This window comes from Convolutriloba macropyga, chromosome 8 (assembly GCF_964194025.1).
Source record: "Convolutriloba macropyga chromosome 8, txConMacr16.3, whole genome shotgun sequence".
Classification (NCBI taxonomy): domain Eukaryota; kingdom Metazoa; phylum Xenacoelomorpha; order Acoela; family Convolutidae; genus Convolutriloba; species Convolutriloba macropyga.
In genome coordinates, this window is record NC_134475.1 from 47,829,474 (window position 1) to 47,851,549 (window position 22,076).

General features: G+C 35.4%; 1 protein-coding gene across 4 annotated transcripts in view; it reads left to right on the forward strand.

The window, feature by feature from the left end:
* The window catches only part of LOC142344775 (uncharacterized), a 120,691-nt gene that overhangs the window by 64,866 nt on the left and 33,749 nt on the right, over window positions 1-22,076 (forward strand). For all 4 annotated transcript variants that reach the window (XM_075396701.1, XM_075396699.1, XM_075396700.1 and 1 more), the window contains exons 10-12: window positions 9,414-9,692; window positions 10,147-10,429; window positions 18,381-18,664. In XM_075396701.1, coding sequence (XP_075252816.1) covers window positions 9,414-9,692; window positions 10,147-10,429; window positions 18,381-18,664 — 846 coding nt within the window. The remainder of the gene's footprint in view (window positions 1-9,413; window positions 9,693-10,146; window positions 10,430-18,380; window positions 18,665-22,076) is intronic.

The following is a 22,076-nucleotide window of genomic DNA, read 5'->3' on the forward strand; positions in this document are numbered from 1 at the left end:
GGCATTTTTCAATGTAATATTACATTTTGTGCGTTTACTTTTGCGTATATACTAAACGTAAATGAAGGTTTATATTAAACAAAATTAAACTAGCACCCCTTGTTTGGACTTAATTTTACTCCAAACTTCAATGAATTTTTTGAAACAATTTTTAATTCATTAATCAACAACAAGAGTGATGTCACCTACCTCTGTGATTTTGATAATACGCAATGGTAACTAAACCGAAATCCCAATCTATTGTGAACTTCATCCAAGGTTCACAGTAAAAATAAAATAAGGTTGTCCCCAAATCATCTTATCGTCTTTTTCCTTTCTCTAGTGTTAAACGTAAATAAATGCAAATTCAATCAAAGTTCAACAAACATGAAGACAGCAATGTTTGAGACATGTGTTTTCCTAAGAAAATGAGAGATTTCGTCGGAAAAATTAGGATTTCTGGCTAGTTACTATTGCGTATTATCTGAATTCCATAGGTAGGTGTGAGCATTATTATAAACGATCAACGGAGCGAAAAGTTTAGCAAATCTTATTTATAGCTGCAATAGCTGATCAGAGCTATTATTGGTCTTCTATTTGTTTTTTGTCTTCAAGTTTTGTTTCGGGGCCATATGGCGTCCTATTCACTTCTAATCTGCTTTGTGTTCAATCTTTGTATTTTTGACTGAGTTGCTTGCGTGGCGTTTTTTACTCTTATTGAATCTTTTTGGAGTTTTTGTCCGCGTGGATTGTTTCTTGTTTACACGTTGCTTACCGTACTCTAAAATGGCTCTTCCTTCCTCTTAATTTCATACTGAATCGGAGGAGATAAGTTCAACTCAGTATATTTCACACTAAATGAGGGATGCTTGAGGGCTGCTACTAGAAACAGCACGCAAGTTATTTCTTCTGAAAAAAATGACAGCTATCGAAGCTATTCGGTGGTTGTATACCATCTATGTTTATAAGTTGCTGTAAAACTCAGTCGAAAATTCAATTTTCGCTTACTAAAACTAGGGGATGTGAACTTATTTTTGACGGTCACTATGTTAGGTGTAATGGAAAGTCTCACCTGTTATCAGGCTATGCAGACTCTTATTGGCCTATCAATGCTAAAACACCGAATCTTTTGTTTGCACATGCTAATAGGCTAATGAGAGCTAAAATTGTAATCATGGGGAAAAAGAAATAGATCGGTTTCAATTCTGCAGTCTTCTTTTTTTAGTTTGAAATAATGTTGAATATTAGCGCAAAACTATTTTTTGGACGTCTCTTTTTTACAACCCGAAGGCGACGAATTTTGTTGATGCTCAGTTTTTTGTGAGATTTGATCTTGCTTTTTTTAACTTTTGGATTTCAATCAAGTAACGACCCGCGGCCATTAAGTTGCAATAGAGGCCGAGAGCTGGCTTTAGTCTGAACTTAATGTGAAAGCCTGAATTTAATGTGAATTAACCACCTTTTGAAATTTTGAACACAAATTGGCGCTACTGTTTGCGTTTTTGAATTGCTCTCCAATGAAGTTTGAAGCAATTATTGTAAACGTGTTGGTCTTTTTTATGCAAAATATTCCGATTTGACTTTTCGAGTTACTTTTGCGCCCTTGATTTTCATGATTTTTGGAGTCAAATTGGAGAAGTGATTTTGGTCACGCCGAAACAGGAAGTGGAGCGATAGAGTGATTTTGGGGCGTGGATTTTTTCGCTCTAATTTTAAATTAGAGTGAGAAAACAACGGTGTTTAAACAAAAATTCGCTTTCTCGATAGTGTTTTTTTGTTCAGATGCGGCAATTTCACTTTAATTTTTACTGTTTATTCGATTTTTTGTTTCGGATTTTTTTTCTAAATGGTTTTTTCAATCCATTCATAGTTCATTCTAGGCCTAGTTTTTGTTTGAACCAAAATTTCCATTTCTCGTTAGTGGGTTTTTTGTTTACATGCGGCATTTTGGCATTGATTTTCTGGGTTTTTTTTAATTTCTGATTTTTTTTAATAAATAGTTTTCTCATTTCACTCATATTCCGTTTTAAGTCTAGATTTTTGTTTAGTCAATGAAAATTCTTCGAATTGTATTTCAGGACTTGTCCTGCTTTGTTATTCGTTTTACTTTTTGATCACGTTTTTAGTTTTACGTAAGTCACGACTTCCACGTTTGACTTCTGACTTACCTCACTCACTGTTTCAACTGAATGGTTTTTAAATCCATTCACGCAATGGATTACGCAAGATAGTAAATATAGTCAAGGTCAAAAGAGCTAAATCAAAAGAAACCGATAAAGCCCGTTCACTAAGTCATTGAGAATTAGGTTATCAAAGTTCATTCAAAGAAAGTGTTTGCTAGCTGACATTGGTATTAAGCTTATTAGCTTTCAGTTTAGGAGCTGAATTAAGTATAGTTTTGAATCCAACTGAAACTGCACGCTGAATTAGAACACTTGAAAGATATACTGAACACGGAAAATATACTTGAACACTGGTCAATTTATCTGTTTTTTGTGTTTCAATCCCGATATGCATCAAGCGCGTCAACGGTGGCTATTTGCCGGCGATCTGCCGGCTATGTTTTAGATTTCTCTATAATTTGAGATTAAGCAGCTGAAATTTGAGAATTTGAGAATTTAAGCAGCTGAAATCAATTGGAGTCAGTTCACCACTAAAAGTCAAGTGAGAAGTGAGCCTAAATTGGTCTTTTTTTGCACTTCAATTTTGTTATTGCTTTAATTATTTTTGCTCTAATTATAAAATAACCTCGAATGAAGCCCACGCAGTGATTTTATATACACTGCCTTCGTCTCTCTATACTCGCCGAAAACTTTTTTAGAGATAATTTCTTGATTGGCGGTTATTCACAGCCCCTCTCCCCTATTTCGCCCGCACTCCCCCACCACACACACACAAACACACACACACTTCACCCCTCCCCAACATCAGCCCTCTTCGTCCCTCAATCCGCACCCCTGCTTATCGTTCCATCCGTAAAACAGCGCTCTCGAAGGCTTTCTCTCCCCCCCCCCCCCCCCCCCCGGCTGAAGCAGGCTGCAGCACACTCAAAACAAAAAAGTTTAACAATTTGTTTGTATTTTGAGTTTTTTGAAAATTTTTCTTTTTTGGAGTTCTGTGATCTTCAGGGGACAACGAACCTTCTGAGGGCTGGAAGTAGGTTACTGGAGACTGGAGATTTTATGATGACAACGAAACAGTTTTAAAGAGATTAATATCACGAAATCGTTTTTATTTCGTGTTTTGAAAATATCGGTCATTTTTAAGTTTTTGGATATTTAAACTTTGATGGTTATTTCCAAGCTTGCGTTTGTGTTAGTGAAAAATTTAAGTGGCATAAATTTGATTTTAAGAACGTTGGCTTAAAAAAAATTGGTAAATTTGACTAATTTATCCAAATTCTTGAGCTTTTTTATCGTTGTTAGCACTGTTTTTCTTTATTTGTGCAAACAGATTTCTGCTTACCTCGAAGTTAGTTAATTAGTTAGTCAGTTAGGTGTGTATTCTAACTGATTGATGACATCGACATCAAGAAGCTTTAGCGATTCTTCAGCGGTTTATTGCTAATTTATATCTTTGCCTGCTTCTGCCTGAATATGCCTTCCTATATTTAAAGCAAGTGTTTTCTGAGAAGTTTTCTTTCTTCCAAGTTCTCTTTTCTGGCTTTTTGACAATTATGATTGAGAACCATGGTATTAAACACGCTTGTCCTTAAAGTGTATACAATTTGAATGCTATTATTGACCTTCCCGTGTGATTTTTTATTTCGTCGTCAGGATTTTGTTACGACCATATGACGTCATAATCACTCTAAAGCTGTTTTTGTTCTTTCGCTCATGCAGTTTCAACTGAGTTGCGTGCGTGACGTCATTTATCATTCTTAGCGGAAAAAACTTGTTCATTCGCTTGACACGTGTTTTTGATCACACGTGACTTACGTCACTCGCAAAAATGACTTCAGTCCGAACTTGACCTCTCTTTACTTTGGCTCAAAGAGATAACGTCCAATGAGTTCGTGTCACTCTTGATTAAAATATTGAAGGCAGCTAATAGAAGCAGGAATAAGATAAACAGATTCTTCAAAATAAAACATCTCAGCCGTTAAAAAAGTTTTTGTCTATTTTTTACTATCTTTTTGAGACTGCAGATCTGCGAAGCTGTTGTAGCTATTTTCTGGAACTCTGTCAGCTGTGTTTTTTCGTTTTTCGAAAGTTTTCATCCTTTGTGCAATTCTCTTACACGAAGTTTGTAGCAATCATATTAGTCGCTTGGTCTTTTTGTTCAATTTTCCGCTTGATTTGTTTTCCGTCCTCAAAAACAGTTGTAACCGGGATAAACAGGCAAGTTCGGAGGGCTTTAAGGGCTCTTAGAACCTTTCGACTCACTTTGCTCTAAATGTCCCTTTCGCCGAAACCTCACAGCCCCTTTCCTTCATTTCACCCGCACACCCCAAGCTCACACAAACACACTTCACCCCTCCCCCCACATCAGCCCTCTTCACCCTTCAATCCGCTCCCCCTGCAAATCGTTTCAGTCGTAACGCAGCGCTCTTGAACCCGCTCTCCGTGTGGTCTCCTCACAAGCATCACTATGCAAGGTGAAAAGGTCACTTATGAAGTTTTTCGGCCTCAAATTGATTTTTTCTTCGTTTTCGTTTAAATTGATCTATTTGACCTTGATCCGAGTTTTACATTCCTTGTTCAAGATAGTTTGTTCTTGCAAGATCGTTTGTAGAGGTAAATGTATTGCTAATTTTTACTTAACCACAAAAAAACAGCGGAAAATATACCATTTTTCATTCTTTTTAAATTTGAGCTTTTTTTTAAACGATTTGGGTGCCATGAAACTGTTTTATTGCTTGCTCTTGGGGTTTTGTGTAAATTTTGAGACCATACAGTTTGTTTTTGAACATATATGTTCCAACAACTCAACAGCTTTTGATTTTTGCTAAGGTTTTTTTAATTTTCTTTTGTCGTTTTTGCCTGTGTTTCACTATTATATGTTCGAACAGTTTTGTGCAAAATTGCATTTTGTTTTTGTGAGTTTGGCAATTGATGAATTTGTTTTGAGGTCTTAAATGTCTTGCTGATAACCAGCAGTCTACAAGTTAGGCATTTTCCTGTATTTTTAAGATTTTTTTTTGTTTTTTCGACTTGTAGCGTTCAATTGCTCTGCTTGTCCGAACGCGTATTGTTTTTCAGAACTGGTCATGATATGTTTTTTTGTTCGTTATCAAGATGTAAGGTACAACGAAATGATGGGACGTTCACTATAAATCTGCTTTTTACAACGAAAAGGAGTAATGGCGATCTATTTTTTTAACCGTTGGATTCGATATTAGAGGTTTGATTTTAGAGAAAGTTAAATGACGCACGTTAAAAGAATTGTAGGTTAATCTGCTGAACAAAATTCCAAAATATAGAGAGAATTTAGAGTGGTTTTCGCGCGTTCAATATACTGAAATGGAGTGAAAAAGTTGGTGCGAAGAAAATTCAGCTACGAGAGCATTTTTTTGATCAACTGCTGCTTTTCCAAAGCAGTGGTTTGGTTTTAGCTCAACTTTATCGGATAATGGTGTTTATCTCAATTATCCCAATTTTTATTTGAGCGTTTGAAGGCCTTTTTGATCATCTGACAAAAATATAAGACCAGTAGGCTCAATTTGGATCTATTTATGCCCTGTTTGACGCTTATTTTTAGCAGTTATTGCATATAGTGTTTTGGGAGTTTTTATTCGTTCAACTTAGTTGTTTTAGTGATTCGAGTGATCTTTGATTTCATAGGTTTTAATCTTGAGTTGAGTTTTTTTAAAGAAAATGGGATAATTTTGACCAAAGTTTGGCCCATTTTGTCTTTTTTTGTGTTTTGCCTATTTTTTAAATTAAGCTTTTCGCTTACATAGAGTTTGCTACTAAAAGTTGATATTTCATGGTCATACATCATTTTTACTGAAATGAATTTTATTGAATTGTATTTTTTGGTTTTCCGTGGCTGCCTGTTTTTAATTTATCTCATACTGGCATTCAGTATTGCACTGATCGAGCAGAAGAATTAATTAAAGATTTCCCAGAATAATTGTCTGAAGGTAGCCTTTTAAGGAGTTTTGCGACAATTTTTCTCCTTTTTCTTTACTATTCGGTTTTCTCTGTATGGCAGTCAGTTGCTGAAAGAAGAATGTTTGTATTGCAAGTTGTTTTGCCAATAGGGGTTTCTTCTGTCAGATAGTTTTCCAGATATCAATTTTGGTCTTTTCATGTTATTTATCCCGGTTATTGTTTCAAAATGATTAGTATAAATGATTAATTGGTCTTGAACGAAGTTCATAGCAATTATTGTAACCGTGTGTCTTTTTTATGCAAAATTTTCGCTTGATAATTTTGACTTTTCGAGTGAGTATTACGCCCTTGACTTTTTGCGTTTCGCGTGATCTGAAGTTCTCTCTCAGTTCAAGCAGCTGAACTCAATTGGCGGCAGTTTAATACTAAAAGTTAAATGAAAAGTACGCCGAAACTTGTGCCATTTTTTACTTTAGTAGTGGTGTGTTAACCTCTAATGTGGTTACTTGAAGCCCACTTTTGAACTTCTTAGTCCCATTTAGGCTCCCTCCCCCCACAACTGGAGCAGTCTGCAGTTCATTAGAGCTCCCACTAGTCGTTCGGGAGCAATTCTTCAGACGTTTAGTCGGTTATGTTTAGTATGCTTATTTTATCCATTGGGCAGTTGGCTGAGTCCTAAAGAAATCTACACTTCGAGTCGGTTCCGAAGTCTTTCGGCTATGTTTCTTTCAGATTCTGACTTGTCTTCGGGCGCTATCTTTTCGAAGTGGAGCATTGCAGAAGTGTTCATACTCAAGTGAATTTTAAAGCAGGAAATAAAACGCGTGAAAATTGGAATGGTTTGGGTGCTTAACAAAGATGAGGAGTGGGGCCAAAAGATTGGTTTTTGTTCATACCGCTGTTTTCGAGAGGGAGCGAGAAATTGAGGAGTGAAAAATATTTCTCCACGCGAGAGAAATTTTTCATTCACGTGCGGCTTTCAGAAGCTTTTTTTCTTCAAATTTGATTTTTTGCTTAGGGAGTTAGAATATGATATACTAATATAAGGCTCGTTTTGATAGTTTCTGGTAACTAATGAGTTTTCATCATTGTGCTAATTTTAGGCGAATTTTCTTAGTTTTATTGCTTTAAATGCGTATTAAAGAGGCGTTCTTTAAGGAGTTTTAAATTACCAAGCCATTAGTTTTGTTGGTATGAAACTTTTTTTCTTGCGAAAATTGACATTAAATTTTGAAATTATGAACTGAGTTTTGTTTTTGAGGCTTTCAAAAGTATATTTGATCAATGAAATTTTTTGGGTTTTTATGCCCTGATATTAAAAATTCCTTGTTCTAATTTTTACTTCGAGTTGTTTTTAAATGTTTTTTGTATTCATCAAATTTTAGTGGCATTTGGAAGTGTATTGTTCAAAATAGTTGTTCTAGTTGTTTTAGCTGCCTTTTGATTGAAGTGATTTTCTTTTGAGTTGTTTTTGTTAAACATAATTGAGTAGCTTTAGCTTAATTTTGGTCGATTTATTTGCTTATTTTTGCGAATTTCCTCTAATTTGTGCTTTTCTTATTCTAATATTTTTTCTAATTGAACCTTCAGTTTAGAGATATTCTAGAGGTGTTGCTCGTAAAAGGCGACACTGGGTGATAGACAGTGGCTTTTCAAGTAAATAAATAATATTTTGCTGATAATTTTTGCTAAATTTGGTGGAAATTTTGTATAGAATAAATATGTTTTGATTTGCCCTTGATTTCCTTTCCGTAACTTCCGTTTTCACTGCATGATTAATTTTCATGGTTTTTCTGACAATTGGTAGTGTTTATTGAATGACAGCTACCGTGTCACATGGTCATTCGCCAATAGTTTTTCCTCGTTGCAACTTATAAATAAATTTTTATTAATAGCCGCAAAGCTATAGCGGATATTATTGGGGACATAGTGGTTTTTTTTAATTCGTCCTTTCCTTCGATGATTCGTACGACCTGACTTCTTGGAATTGACTTTTTGAATGAGTTCAGTGACTGCAGTTAAAATTTTACAGCTTTGCAGTTAAAATTTGTGTGAGTGACGTCATTTCTGCTTTTAGGTCAATTGCGTGACTCACCTCATTCAAAAAATAACTTCCGAACTCACTTTTGGAATTTTAAATTTTATGAACATTTACTTGTTGAAGATCAATAGTGTGCTTTTAAGTACTGCCAAATTTATATGCCCTAATTCTTGAGTATTAGTGTTGAGTTTTTAATTTTGAATATGAATTTTGAAGCTCTTTTAGGGCTTTTTCCTTATAGACCGCTGTGTCATAAGATTAACTGTCTGAATCTAACACAAAAAGTCTAATGGTCTATTAAAAGACTGGTGGTCGACCTGTTTATCTTATTTCTTTTGTTTCAATGCATGGAAGACCACAAGCGTGTATCGCGGCTATTTTCCGGCAATCTGCCGGCTATGTTCAGACGCTTTATCGGCTTTTCTGGTGAGATACTTTTCCGGTCATTTTCCTGTTACTGTTTAAAGTGATTAATATTGTGAGGTTGGATATTCATTATGTCGGTTGGTCAATTATATCCTTCGAGTCCATTCCGGATTTCCTCCGGCTATATTTGCCACATTTTCAAATCTGTTCACACCTTTTCATGGTTTCTTTCTCCAGTCACAACTGTTCACACTCCAGTCAAATTGGAGAAGTGATTTTGGCCAGGACGAAACAGGAAGTGGAGCGAAATACGCGTGGTTTTGCAGAATAAAGTTTCTGTACCCCAATTTTTTCAAATTAGAGTAGGAAAACAGTGTTCGAACAAAAATCGCTTTCTCGATTGTTTTTTTTGCACATGCGGTGGTAATTTGACTGTTTTTTTTTTCAAATTTTTGGTCGGATTTGTTGTACTAAGTGATTTTCGCAATCCATTTATTGTGCATTCTAGGTCTAGTTTTTTGTTTTATTTAATGAAAATTCTTTGAATTGTGTCGACTTGCCGGCTATGTTTTTTTCATTAATGCAATTTCGACTGAATTTAGTGCGTGAAGCCATTTTTTTAACTCTTAATGGAGCAAGTTTATTGTTCGTTTGCGTGGTTAAGCTTTTGGTCAGACGTGTTTTGCATCTCTTTCCGAATTGATTATCCTCACTTTGAAGTTGACGTTTCTTCACTTTCTTTCAAGTAGATAAAGTCAGCGAGTTAGTGTCACTCTAATAGAGTTTTTGTCACTGTAATTAAAGGTTATTTCAGAGCAAACAATAGAAGCAGCCGTAAGTTATACAGATTCTTATCCGAAATATAACAGCTCCGCAATTAGCAAAAAGAAGAGAAATTGAGATGATCTATGAAGCTATTGCGGATATTTTCTGACAATCTGCCAGCTATGTTACAAATTTGCTACGTTTAGGCAGCTGCTCGGTTCGACTGCTCATATTTGATCCGCTCTCTCAGCGAGACACTGCCTGAAGATGACCCGTTTGTCCAACTAGGACTGGCCCCTCCGGCCACACAGGGTGAAGGTACTGGAAGTGGAAATGGTACAGGAGTGGACGGTGGAAATAGTTTTAGCGGAGTGACCATTCCACCATCGAAGCAGAGGAGTATGATAATGGATGTGAAGGCGTTGGTCCATTTGAATGCCTTGCTTGCTCACTGTCCTTGGAAGATCACTGCACAGACTATCAAGGTTGCTTGTGGCATCAGTCCTTTCCTTACTTCCGTATGGCGTGCATGACTCTGATCAGGTCAAGTGTAAGGAACCGCGTATTCCGTGAAGATATTAGGAGCGCTTTACCCATGATTTTAAGAGTAACATCTGCAGAGTCATGTACAATGACTTGGAGCATGCTTTTGGCATGTTTGAAATACCGAAAGTTTTTGGAATTTTGACATCTTTTTAACTTCGGAGATTGTATAAAGCAAAATCTGGCATTAATCGAGAACCGCGCATGGGTTGCAGAAGTTAGGCAGAATTTATCTGTAATTAGCGGAAGAATTAATTTCAGTGACGTGCTGAAACCTTTTTAGATAAAGCAATTTTCAAATTCAGTATTTTTAACTTCTGGAATTGTAAAATATGGCGAAAAAGAATCATCACTTTCACGTGCTTGTGTTAATAATATGTGGGTGCTGTTTTGCAGGATGTAGTGGAAGGTTGTGGTGGTAGCAAACAGTGGCCACAAGACAAGTTGGTACAGGCAGTCATCATTCTGGCCCATTTTCACTCGCTCAGTGGATTTGTTCTGGCTTGTGGGGTGATGCCAGATAATGACTTCTCATCACACACAGCGTCAAACCGCACCACTTCTCTATCAAACAGCAATTCCAAAACAACTGCAACTGCTACTACAAGTAGTGGCGGGAATAACAGTAATAATGATCAGTACTACCATACAACAGAGCAGTCAAACACTGCCATGCAAGGTGAGATTATAAAACAACGTTGCCAAGAGCTTTCACAGGAACTTCATTGAATAAGATACTTTTCAGACCATACGAGGTAACAAATCCTACTCGCTAACTAAAAGTCAATGACCTATAAGTTGCTCTCGAACAAACTTTGAAGCAATTTTTTTGTTCACTTGTGGGTTTTTATGCTACATTTTTGCCCCTTTGAGAGTTTTATTAAAAGCCGTGAAGCGATAGCAGCTATTATTGGGGACATCGTGGTTTTTTACAATGCAAAGAATTTGAATTTTATTGGGGCGCTGTCTTTAAGATCTGTTCACACATTATCATGATTTTTGAAGTCAAATTGGAGTAGTGAGTTTGGTCACGCCGAAACAGGAAGTGGAGCGAAAAAGCGAGTGGTTTTGCGACGTGAATTTTTGGCACTCTAGTTTTAAAGTAGAGTGAGAAAACGGTGTTTGAACAAAAATTTGCTTTCTCGCTAGTGGTTTTTTGTTCACATGCGGAATTTTGACATTTTTTTTCTGTTTTTTTTTTTAATTTTTTTGATCTGATTTTCTTAGAAATGGTTTTCCTAATTCACTCATAGTCCGTTCTAGGTCTTTGTTTAGTTAATGAAAATGTTTTGAATTGTACGTCAGGATTTATCCTGCTATGTCTTTTAATTCGTCGTCTCAATCGATGATTCTTACGACCAGACTTCTTGGAATTGACTTTTTCAATGACTTCATTGACTTACACTGCTTTGCAGTTTAAATTTGTGCTCATGGCGTCATTTCTGCTTTTAGGTCAATTGTGTGACTCACTTCACTAAAAAACATGACTTCTGAACTCACTTATAGATATTTAAATTTTATGATCCTTTACTAAATAATGATCAATAGTGTGTATCTGAGTAGTGCCAAATTTATATGCCTTAATTCTTGAGTATTAGTCTTCAGTTTTTGATTTCGAATATCAATTTTGAAAAAGCTCTTTTAGGGCTTTGTCTTTATAGACCGTATGTGTCATAAAATTGACACTCCGAATCTAACCCAAAACGTCTTATGGTCTATTAAAGAACTTGTAGTCGATCTCTCTATCTGATTTCTTCAGTTGTTATTAGCCGCGTCAGCAATTCCAGGCGGCTATTATTGCGCTCCTAAATTTTTTTACTTCATCTAACAGATTTTTATTTCTTAATTTTTATGAAATAAAACTTTAATTTTTATGAATACTTACTAGTTAAAAATCAATAATGTGCATCTAAGTGGTGCCAAACTTTTATGCCCTAATTCTCGAGTATTAGTTTTGAGTTTTTGATTTTGAATATCAATTTTGAGAACGCTATTTTAGGGCTTTTTCCTTATAGACCGTATGTGTCATAAAATTGACAGTACGTATTTAACCCAAAAAATCTAGTGGTCCACTAAAGGACTTTTGGTAAATCTGCCTATCTTGTTTCTTTAGTTGTTTCAATTCATGGAAGGCCACAAGCGTCTATCGCCGCTATGTTTTCATTTCATTGAAGGCCACAATCGCGGCTATTTTCCGGCAATCTACCGGCTATTAATTTTTCTAGAACTTTCTTTCACAAGATTGAGCAATTTTAGTTGACTTTTCGTCTCCAAAACAGTATACTGTTAATTTTCAGGGGATTAAGTTTCTGAGCAGCTCTCTCAGAGCATTAATAAGGTGGAAGTGTACGGTTCACAGAAGCTTCCGTGTAAAAAGAATTTGATGGCGTGAAGGGCAATCATTAATTAATATATGTTTGTGACACCGTCCTTTCTGTTCCCACTTTTCTACTACCCTCCTCCTCCTCCCCGCCAACCAGCGCACTGCGACTGAGCATAAGCCTAAGCTTTTCACGTACCACCATTTTCTGCTGCCCCCTAAAACGTTGCGGCCTCGCCTAAGCTTAAGTACGCTTATAACGAGTTTAGCAGTTTTGTTCGTCCGTTTGTTTTGCAGTTTGGTGCGACGGCCAGGTCTGACCAAGATGGCAACAGCTGTTTAGTGACAGTGAGGGCAATGACTGCTCAGATACATAGTTTTTTTTGCAATGTAAAGATTTTAAATTGTACGTGCACGCTGTCTTGTTTTCATAAATGTATTCTGGTTGTTTTTGGTTTATAGAGAAAAGTAAAAACAAATGCATTGAGCAGCACTTCGTATTTTTACGCACGCTCTCTATCAAAAATAAACTTTTGGCAAAATTAAACTTTTTTAGCAGGTGTCTTCTACACCATTGCTGCGCTATGTCTTGATCTTGACTTTCTGTGATTTTGAAATAAAATGTAAGATTTATTTAAACACATAACCCGTTGTCAAAAAGGACTAACGTGGTCTGTTCTTCACATTGGATAGAAAGTTGACTCAAATTATGTTCACGTTTTGCTGTACACTTTTACTTAACTGTGAAGAGCCTGGTATTTTTACTTAGGGTTATCTGATAGGCTAGTCTTACTTTTTTGTCAAGATTGCTAGGTTGGCATTTGCTAAGAAGTGGTCGCCTTTTTGTCGAACGTGGAATTTGAACTTCAGAAACTGTAGGTTGCTAGCTTACTTTTGACGTTCCATATACTCGACAAAAAGTAAACGCGCAAAATGTAATTTTGATATGGTAAAATGCATGTTTTTGAAGTCAATTGCAGTCAACATGACTTTGGTCGCTTCTTATGACTTCTGCACTCGTTGACAAAAGTAAACGCCCAATATGCAAGTTTACATGCAAGTTTGATGGATAATGAAGTTTAACAGATCTAAACTGACAATCAATACGTACACAGAAAATCTAGATTGAAATGAAGTTACAGTATGTTGAGTCACACCTAAAATCTGTTCAACTTGCTCATGCCTTGATAAGTTTAAATAAGTTTGCATTGTGAACTCAATTGCTAGTAGAAAAAATTTCACGCGCGACTTAGCATACTGTACTCACGGAAATTTGGCCAACTTTATCCGGATTTTCTGTGAAAGTATGATTGTCGGTTCATCCAAATTTAGATCTATTAAACTTCGGATGATTATACATCGATTGATATAAAAGTCAGATATAAATACTTAGCATTTCGATTGAAGTTAAAATTAAGCCTAAAAATTGAAGTCCACAGTTCTTAAACACTGCACAATTATCCTTGTTCGCAGTAGTATGGTATTTTCTCTCTACAAGTCGTGACAATCTATTTTTCTAATATCTTTTTTTTTGTCAGTACTATAAGTTCATTAGTACAGTTAGAAATGAAACTTAAATATTTATGGAAATTCTTTTCGTTTTTCCCTTTTAATCACAGATGTTGCGCCGAAGAGATGCTTAGATCTACTTTACCAATTTATTTTAAGTTTTCTAAAAACTGAATTTTATAGAGGTATTAAGAATTTTCATGTTTTAATAAGAGTCCGAGGCTAGGATATCTTAATAGCAAAGAGATATCTGGTCAAGCTCTATGCTAAATGCTAGTCTGTATCAGAGATCAGGCTTTTGTATTGCTCCAGCAGATTTGATGATCTTGAAATTGATCTATGAGCGTGTTTGATCATTCGTTCTTGTTTGCTCTTAAGGTTCAGTTTATGAACAAACCGCGGTGTCATTATCATTATAAGATTCAAGTTCGATGTCTGGACGAAATGAGCCAGCCCTATCATTAATGAATAGAAATAACATAGGCGGATCTAATCGTGTGCCGCCTGGAACTCCTCTATAGTCAGTGTTACCGGTTGCCAGTCATCTCAAAGTAGCCTAAGTGTCGAATTTCGCAAAGCGTTGAATTATTTAAAACAGATCATTGGCGACATCATTTGTTTCAAGTGTTTGATTGCAAATAATTGTGTCTTTGGTCTGGTGCATGCTTTGATGATTTCCAATTAAAGACAGTCAATCATTTAAGTATATATAACATTGGCGTGACTAGCACTTTATATTGATTAATTGGATTGTTGTCATGTATATCGTAGTTGGAATTCGTTAGACATTGTTAGAAAGTGGACAGGTTATGTGGACAAGCTATATAAAAATATACATTATCAGAGCAGTTGTATCCATTTTTTCTCGAGCCGTAGTCCACTCGAGCTGCTTTCAAACTGACTAATCCTAACAAAATAGAAGTCAGAACAAATTAAGGGCATTTCACTCGATATCACTGTCTGTACAATTTATTTGTGTAATGAGGGTTACTACTAAATTGTATGTTACATTGATAATGGAGAGTTTCAAAATTTGTAATCAAGGTTGCTCCTAAGGATTTTTTGTTTAAGTAGCTGTTTAATTGCTCTCAAACGAAGTTTGTAGTTAATTGCTCTCAATCGAAGTTTGCAGCAATTATATTAGTCCTGTCGGTCTTTTTTCATGCGATTTTTCGCTTGACGGATTTTTTGTCTGACCCATATGACTTTTGTCTTCAGAAACGGGATAAAGAGGTAGCGCCCAGCGGGCATTAAGTGCTCTTAGAGCCTTTCAGCTCTGTTTCAGCTCAAACTGTTTTGGAGACTTATACTTATGATGTGAAGGGCGGTTATTAGAGGCTGAAGACACCCCACCCCCACTGTTGACCCCCCCTCCCCCCACTATTGCCCCCCACCGGCGCTGTTGCCCCCCACCCCACTGTTGCCCAACCCCCCCATCCTTCCCCTTCAGCCCCCAGTGCACACCCCCCCGGTGTCAAGCAACCTCCTCTAGGGTTTTATAATAGGTTACTGCATATAATCTAATGGTAGTGCAATTGTTTTAACAATTTTAAAATTTTAACATCACAATTTTAGCATTTGACAAAACGTGCAATTTTTTTCAATTTTCATTCATTTTTCATTATTCACGTCTTTCCGGACGCAAGGGGAAGAAAACTTCCTCAAGGGTTTGATAATAAGTTACTGAAAAAATTTTATTTGCCGGGTAATAGCTTTCAATTTTTTAATATGACAAATTTAAGCAATTTTTTTTGATAGAACTTGCATTTTTTTCATGTTTTTTGAATTTTTTTTGTCTGTTTTAGGTTTTTTCGGTCTCAAGAGCCAGCGAACCTCCTGCAGGGTTTGGTAATAGGTTACTGCATTGCTTCTAGTGGTAAAAGATTGGTATTCAGAGTTTTGCCATCAAGAACTTTGGCAATTTTTTTATGAAACTTACAAATTTTTTTCAAATTTATATAATTTATTGTCATTATCTAAGTTTTCAGAGACCCAGGAGCCAGGAAGTCTCCTATAGCGATTGATAATTGGGTATTAAATATTTTTATTGGCCATGGAATGGTTTTCATCATTTTATTATTACAAATTTTAGCAAAATTTTGATAAAACTTGCAATTTTTTCAGTTTTGTAAGTTTTTAGGTTTTTCCAACCTCAAGGGCCACCCAACCTCCACCAGGGTTTGATAATAGGCTACTGCATGGTTTCTAGTGGTAATGGAATGGTTTTTTCAACATTTTACCATCACGAATTTTAGCAACTTTTTTTGACAAAATCTGCAATTTTTTCAAGTTTTTGAAAATTTGTCATTTTTTAGGTTTCTCCAACTTGAAGGGCCAGCGTTTGATTATTACTGCATAGCTTCTAGATGTATTTGAATGTTTTTCAAGATTTTAATAATAACAATTTTTTTAAATATTTGCAATTTCAAGTTTTTTGAATCTTTTTGATTTTTTTATATCATTTTCCGGCACCAGGGTCCTAGTTCTCGTCCAAGATTTGATGATAGGCTGTCGCATAGTTTCTAGAGTTAATGGAATGATTATCAATATTTTATTGAATCCAGCTTTAACAATTTTCTAGCAATTTAATTTCTGTGAAATTTTCGGAAAATTATTATGTTCCCAGTTTATGAATGTTTATGAGCCCGTGAAACTATTTAAAGCTTGAAATGGGGATACTGGATTGTCTCTTGGTACAATGAAATGGTTTTGAAGATTTTAATAAATTTAATTTCGGCAAGATTTTGGTAAAATTTGCTATTTTCAAAATTTTTGAACATTTTTGTCCTTCTACGATCATTACTGGCCAACGTAGCTTTTCAAGTCAAGCAGGTGAGTTACTTGAGATAAATCCAGAGAAAAAATACTTTTGAACATTTTCACTGCAAAATCTGAAAGCTTTTTGAAATTTTGCAAAAATTTGCAGTTTTTTAAAATACCAGTTTTTTATTTACTAAAAAGGCTAGAAAACTAAAAGATGCAGAGTCGAATCAAGCTAAAGCTAGCCTCACTAAACTGTGGCTAGCTACGGACAAAGCCAACCGCTCGTCGGTCGTTTGAGATCGATTCGCCCGACGTTAGCCGGTTATGTTTTGTATTTTTTGTGACAGCTTACTTTAGGTTCCTTCATAAGAATAGAATAGAATGGTTAATTCAATTGGACAGTTTTAGACAACCTTTCAAACATTTATATCGAAATACAATCCAATTAGGGCAAAAATGAGCGTGATTGCTCTTCAAGTCTGTGCTCACTCATGTAAAAAAAATATTAACGAACCCCAAATATATTAATGACATCTTGCTCAAGCTCATTAAAATTTTTAGTAATACAGGGTAAAAACATCCTTATTATCTTTAATGTAAAGCTCACCTATTTTATATATGTGCTTTAATTTGTTGGTAACAAAAATGTTGAAGATTTCCGGGTAATGGATTCAGTTGTTTCCGCCAATTATGATTTACAACAATTTTTCTGAGACGATGATAAGCATCATTAAAGTTCAAATTATTGCGATCCGAATTTCTAATGCAAAGATTGTAATCTCAGCTCATCGATTGTAATCTCAGATCATCGTGATAATTAATTGCTCTCGAACAAAATTCGAAGCAATTATTGTAAGCGTGTGTCTTTTTATGCATAATTTTTGCTTGACCGTTTTCTAGAACCCTCCCTAGGGGGTTCGAATCCCTGTCCAGTCTGTTTTTTTGGAACCTGTAAAGAAAAGTTTTTCTTTGCTACAGTCCCCTCTGAATTAAATTGCCCCTCCTGTTGCAATTTGGCCGGCGTTAGTGTTTGTTTTTTATCGACAAGTTGAAGCAAAGACAGTCATAATGTGGCTATCCAGTGGTTTTTGCTTCAAGCTTGTTTCTAATTATTAATAAATGGCCTTCTCAAGTAAGTTTCGAGTTATTTAAATCACCATAATGTGAACAATATCAAAACCAATGTTAATGGCTGAGGACATTTAGTTCTAAAGGCCCATGTCCAAATAAAAATTTCTGAGAGAAGGAAGGTTGAAAATTTTGTCGTTGTGAAGGTCCTTTGTTTTTTGAAGTTTTTTAGTTAGACGCGGCGTCTTTTTAATAGTGCATTAGGCTATCAAAGTCCATTAGAGCGATTGCTAGCTGGCATTAGTATTCAGCTTAATGGCTTTCAGTATAGAAGCTGAATTAACCATAGTTTTAGAATATAACCGAAACTGCACACCGAATTAGAACACTTTTTGAAACTTAGGAAAACATTCTGTCAATTTCTATCTCTTGTCTCTTTTTCTGTTTCAATCATGATATGCGTCAACAGTGGCTATTTTCCAGCAGTTTATCGGCTTCGTTTGAAAAAGTTAGGTTATATTTGGTGTCGTTAATGTGGATACATGTCCTGGCCAATGCTATTATTTTAGTTTGTTTTTACATGAAATATCTATTATGCATTTCGCAAACAAAACAATGTTTGATCAGTGCTATTCAAAATAGAACTCTGTTTTTGTGAAAATTGAATACAAACTAAAGTTTTGTTTGTTTTATGTGTCTAAAATATTAAATATGTCTCTGTCGAAAGATAATACTCAAATTCTTGAGATTGCTCGATATAATCTAAAATTTTAAGAATACCGCAGCAAAATTTGCTCAGGAGAAGAGGAGTTAAATAAGTAGATAAATGTAAACGCAAGTTGCGCCCCATTTGTGTCATATTTTCGTGGCAAACAAAACGCGGCATTTTTTTTTTTAACCAAATGAAAGAATACATACTCGAATGTTGAAGCTTAACCAGAAGTTCATGTTCACTGAAGAGTGATTTCAGGTGACTACGGAACTGCGCAATATTCCACTTGGCCGCGAAATGGAACAGTGGGCCACTCCGCCTCTCAATTACCTCTGACAACACAGAGTAATGCTGCTACAGTAACCCATGGTGCTAATAACATGACTGGTATAACCCCAACTTGTTTTGCTAATGACAACTATGACAACGCTGAGACAATGCAGAATATGTCGAGCAATATGGATGTTGGAATGTGTGACTCTCCCGAACACAGTGGAGGTGTGACACCCTGCAGTGGGAGAGTTACCCCTGCTCATTTCTTTGTAAGTGCTAATGCCCATCATATGAAAATGAAATTACGGTTAAAAACTGATTTTCGTAATTTAGCCATTATATATTTTTAAACATGCATTTATGACAAAACGTGTGCTGCTGTTCTAGACATTAATAACAAAAATAATTTAATTTTGCGATTTATTATAGCTGCGAAGCTGTAAGCTGAGAGTAGCTATATTGCGGTGCTCTGGGTTTTTTTTACGACTCGAAGAGGAGTATTGGTTTTCTTAAGGTTTTTTTTTTACCGGAAGTACTATTCGTTCAGCCGCTGTTTTGACCTAAAAGCGAAAAGGAGAAAAATTGCCGTGTGAACTAATGTTTTCTGAGTGAGAGAAGTTTTTTGATCATGCGCTGCGTTTAGTGAATGACTTTTTGACTTTGAAAAGTAGTTTTTGACCGAATGGCACATATAGATAACCGTTTTTAGCCGTTTTTTTTTTCGTCTAAATGGCCCATTTTTTTGCTTGTAATTTTGTTTTTTAATTAAATGATTTTTAATCGATGCTATATTTGAAATATAAACGTCAAAAATTGGTATGACAGTGTTTTGCAGAGCCTGAAAATGCGTTTCAAGTTCAAAATTGGCACATTTCATGATTTTTTTGTTTATTTTTGGGTTTTTTTTCTATTAATTTCTTCATTTCTTGATCTTTCAGCCGTCTTTTTGTAAAAAATCAGTTTATATGGCAACTTTTTTTGATAATTCATAAACTCAACGCCTCTTTCTACATCGATGTAATTTTGTCTTCGAGGTACAATTTTACAAATTTGTCTTGTAATTTGTAAAATTGTACTCATGCTAATCCGGTTTTGGTAGTTTTTTTTTTTAATTTTTGTCACTTTTTTGTCTGTATTTGTGTTTTAATTACTAGAAATAGTCTGTTTGTGGAACATGAGGGACTTTAATTTCGTTTCAATAAAAAACCAACCATTTTTTAGCGTTAAGTTTTTGAAAAAGTTTAATTTTTTTTCATAAATGCGGTCTTGAAAATTTTTTGACCATTTTTTTTTGCAAAATGTTTCAATTTTTCGTATGTTTGAATTCTGCTTTTTCTTTTATGCTCTGTTCCGCAGGATGGATTGTTGTCTCGGATAACTCGTTGTCTTTTCTTTGTCTCAAATGCTGAACAATGAAATGTATTCGTTTCTCTTGATTTTTTAAATTTGATTTTTTACTTTCAAAAATCAAGAATTAGTCTTTGTTACGGTGGTCCTTACATTGTGTCCACATTCTTCACATTCTAGTTTTATCATTCTAGCTATGTGCCCGCAACTACATTTATACTGTTTATATTTATTTTTCAACTGTTGAAAAATTAAATGATTTTAGCTTTTTCTCAGACTTGTCATTTCTTTGGTTTGTAATTGACTTCATACAACATAAGGCAGCACTGAGAACTTGCTAGAAAGCGTTTTCTTAAGTTTCCACTGATTATAATTTTTTGCTTTTTTATTCCGGCCTTGGTATTGTTTTCAAACGATTTTTTGCCTTGGAATATTCTGTTGCTTATGTCTTTTCTATGATGAATTAAATTTCTGATTATGTATGAAATCATGTTTTCTAGGATATATACAACAAGGAAGAAGTAGGTGTTCTTTTGGTGTCATAATTGCAGTGGTAAGCAATTAATTGTAGTGGTTTTCTGATTCTTAAATTTGAGCATTCTTTGTTTTTTTTTGAAAAATTTTACTTAGTTTCTAAGATTATCTGCCGTTTGCCTTCGCAATCTTTTTTGAGATTAGAATCATGAATTATTTGAGGGCAATTGATAGCCCTGTCAGCTTTTTCAGCCTATCAGAATTTCGACCATCCAAATTTTTTCTTACTTTACATGAACTCTTAGGTTACCAAAGGTTTTCAATAAAATTTTGTTCCTCTTTGTGACAGTGGATTAAATTTCACCAATTTTTAGATCAGCCCTGGAGGGGTAATAAGTTAATGGTTTAATACAAAAGGTAATGACTTCAGCTATGTTTTTTGTTTCTTCCGGCTATGTTTTTTTGTTTCGTCGTCTGACGCTCTTTTTTCGTTTTACGTTTGTTCACAAATCAAAGCTGAAAAAGTCAATCTTTCTGAATGACTTCTTCCTCTCACTAACGGCTTTTGCGCGCGTGACGTCATTTCTCTCTCTCTCTCTCTTTTTTTCTTTCTCTCTCTCTCTCATTCTCTAGCAAATGTTTTTACGTGATTAGATTTTGATCATAAGTGACTTACCTCACTCAATAAAATGACTTTTGCACCTTAAAACTTAACATCAATTTGAGTTAGTTTAGGGTCAAAAGAACTCGTATGTGCAGTAAAGGTCTCTAAGAAGAGGCTTCCGCGGAATGATTTTTAACAAGCCTTATTAATTTATCGCTGAACGTTTTTTTTACCTAGTTTTTTGAGCGGCATCGATTTTTTCAATTTAGATCTGTATCTGTTTCTATCTCTATTATATGGCACGCAGGTCTATTTTTTCGCAGCTAATCCGGCAATCTGCCGGCTATGTTAAGCTGTGTATTTAGTGTTTAGGAAATTTTCGGCGGGGAGAATATTCACTTTGGATAGAGCATTAATTCCACTGACAAAAATCTGGCGAGCAACTGGCAAAAATTGTGCCATTAGAAAGCCGGTTAGGTGGGTGAGTTTTAATAGCTGTGAAGCTGTAAGCTGAGCGGACCTATGTTGCTGTGCTCATGGTTTTTTTTACAATACAAATTATTAATAGCCAACCTCATCTCAGCCGGCTATTATAGCGCTCCTATTTTTACAATTCAAAGAATTTGAATTGTATTGGGGCGCTGTCTTTTTACGACTCGAAGAGGAGTATTGGAGAAGTCCTTTTTACGACTCGAAGAGGAGTATTGGAGAAGTCCTTTTTACGACTCGAAGAGGAGTATTGAAGTTCTTTTTTTTAATCAATTTCAATTTTATTGGAGTGATTTTTGAAGCGGGAAATGAAACGCGTGAAAAAATTTGGAGTGATTTTGGGGCTGAGCAAAAATTAAGAGCGGAGCGAAAAAGAGAGTGGTTTTAATAGCTGTGAAGCTGTAAGCTGAGCGGACCTATGTTGCTGTGCTCATGGTTTTCTTTACAATACAAATTATTAATAGCCGCCCTCATCTTCTCAGCCGGCTATTATAGCGCTCCTATTTTTACAATTCAAAGAATTTGAATTGTATTGGGGCGCTGTCTTTTTACGACTCGAAGAGGAGTATTGAAGAAGTTGTTTTTTTAATCAATTTTTTTCAATTTTATTGGAGTGATTTTTGAAGCGGGAAATGAAACGCGTGAAAAAATTTGGAGTGATTTTGGGGCTGAGCAAAAGTTAAGAGCGGAGCGAAAAAGAGAATGGTTTTTGTTCATACCGCTGTTTTTGAGAGCGAGAAATTGATGTGTGAAAAAATTTTCTCTAA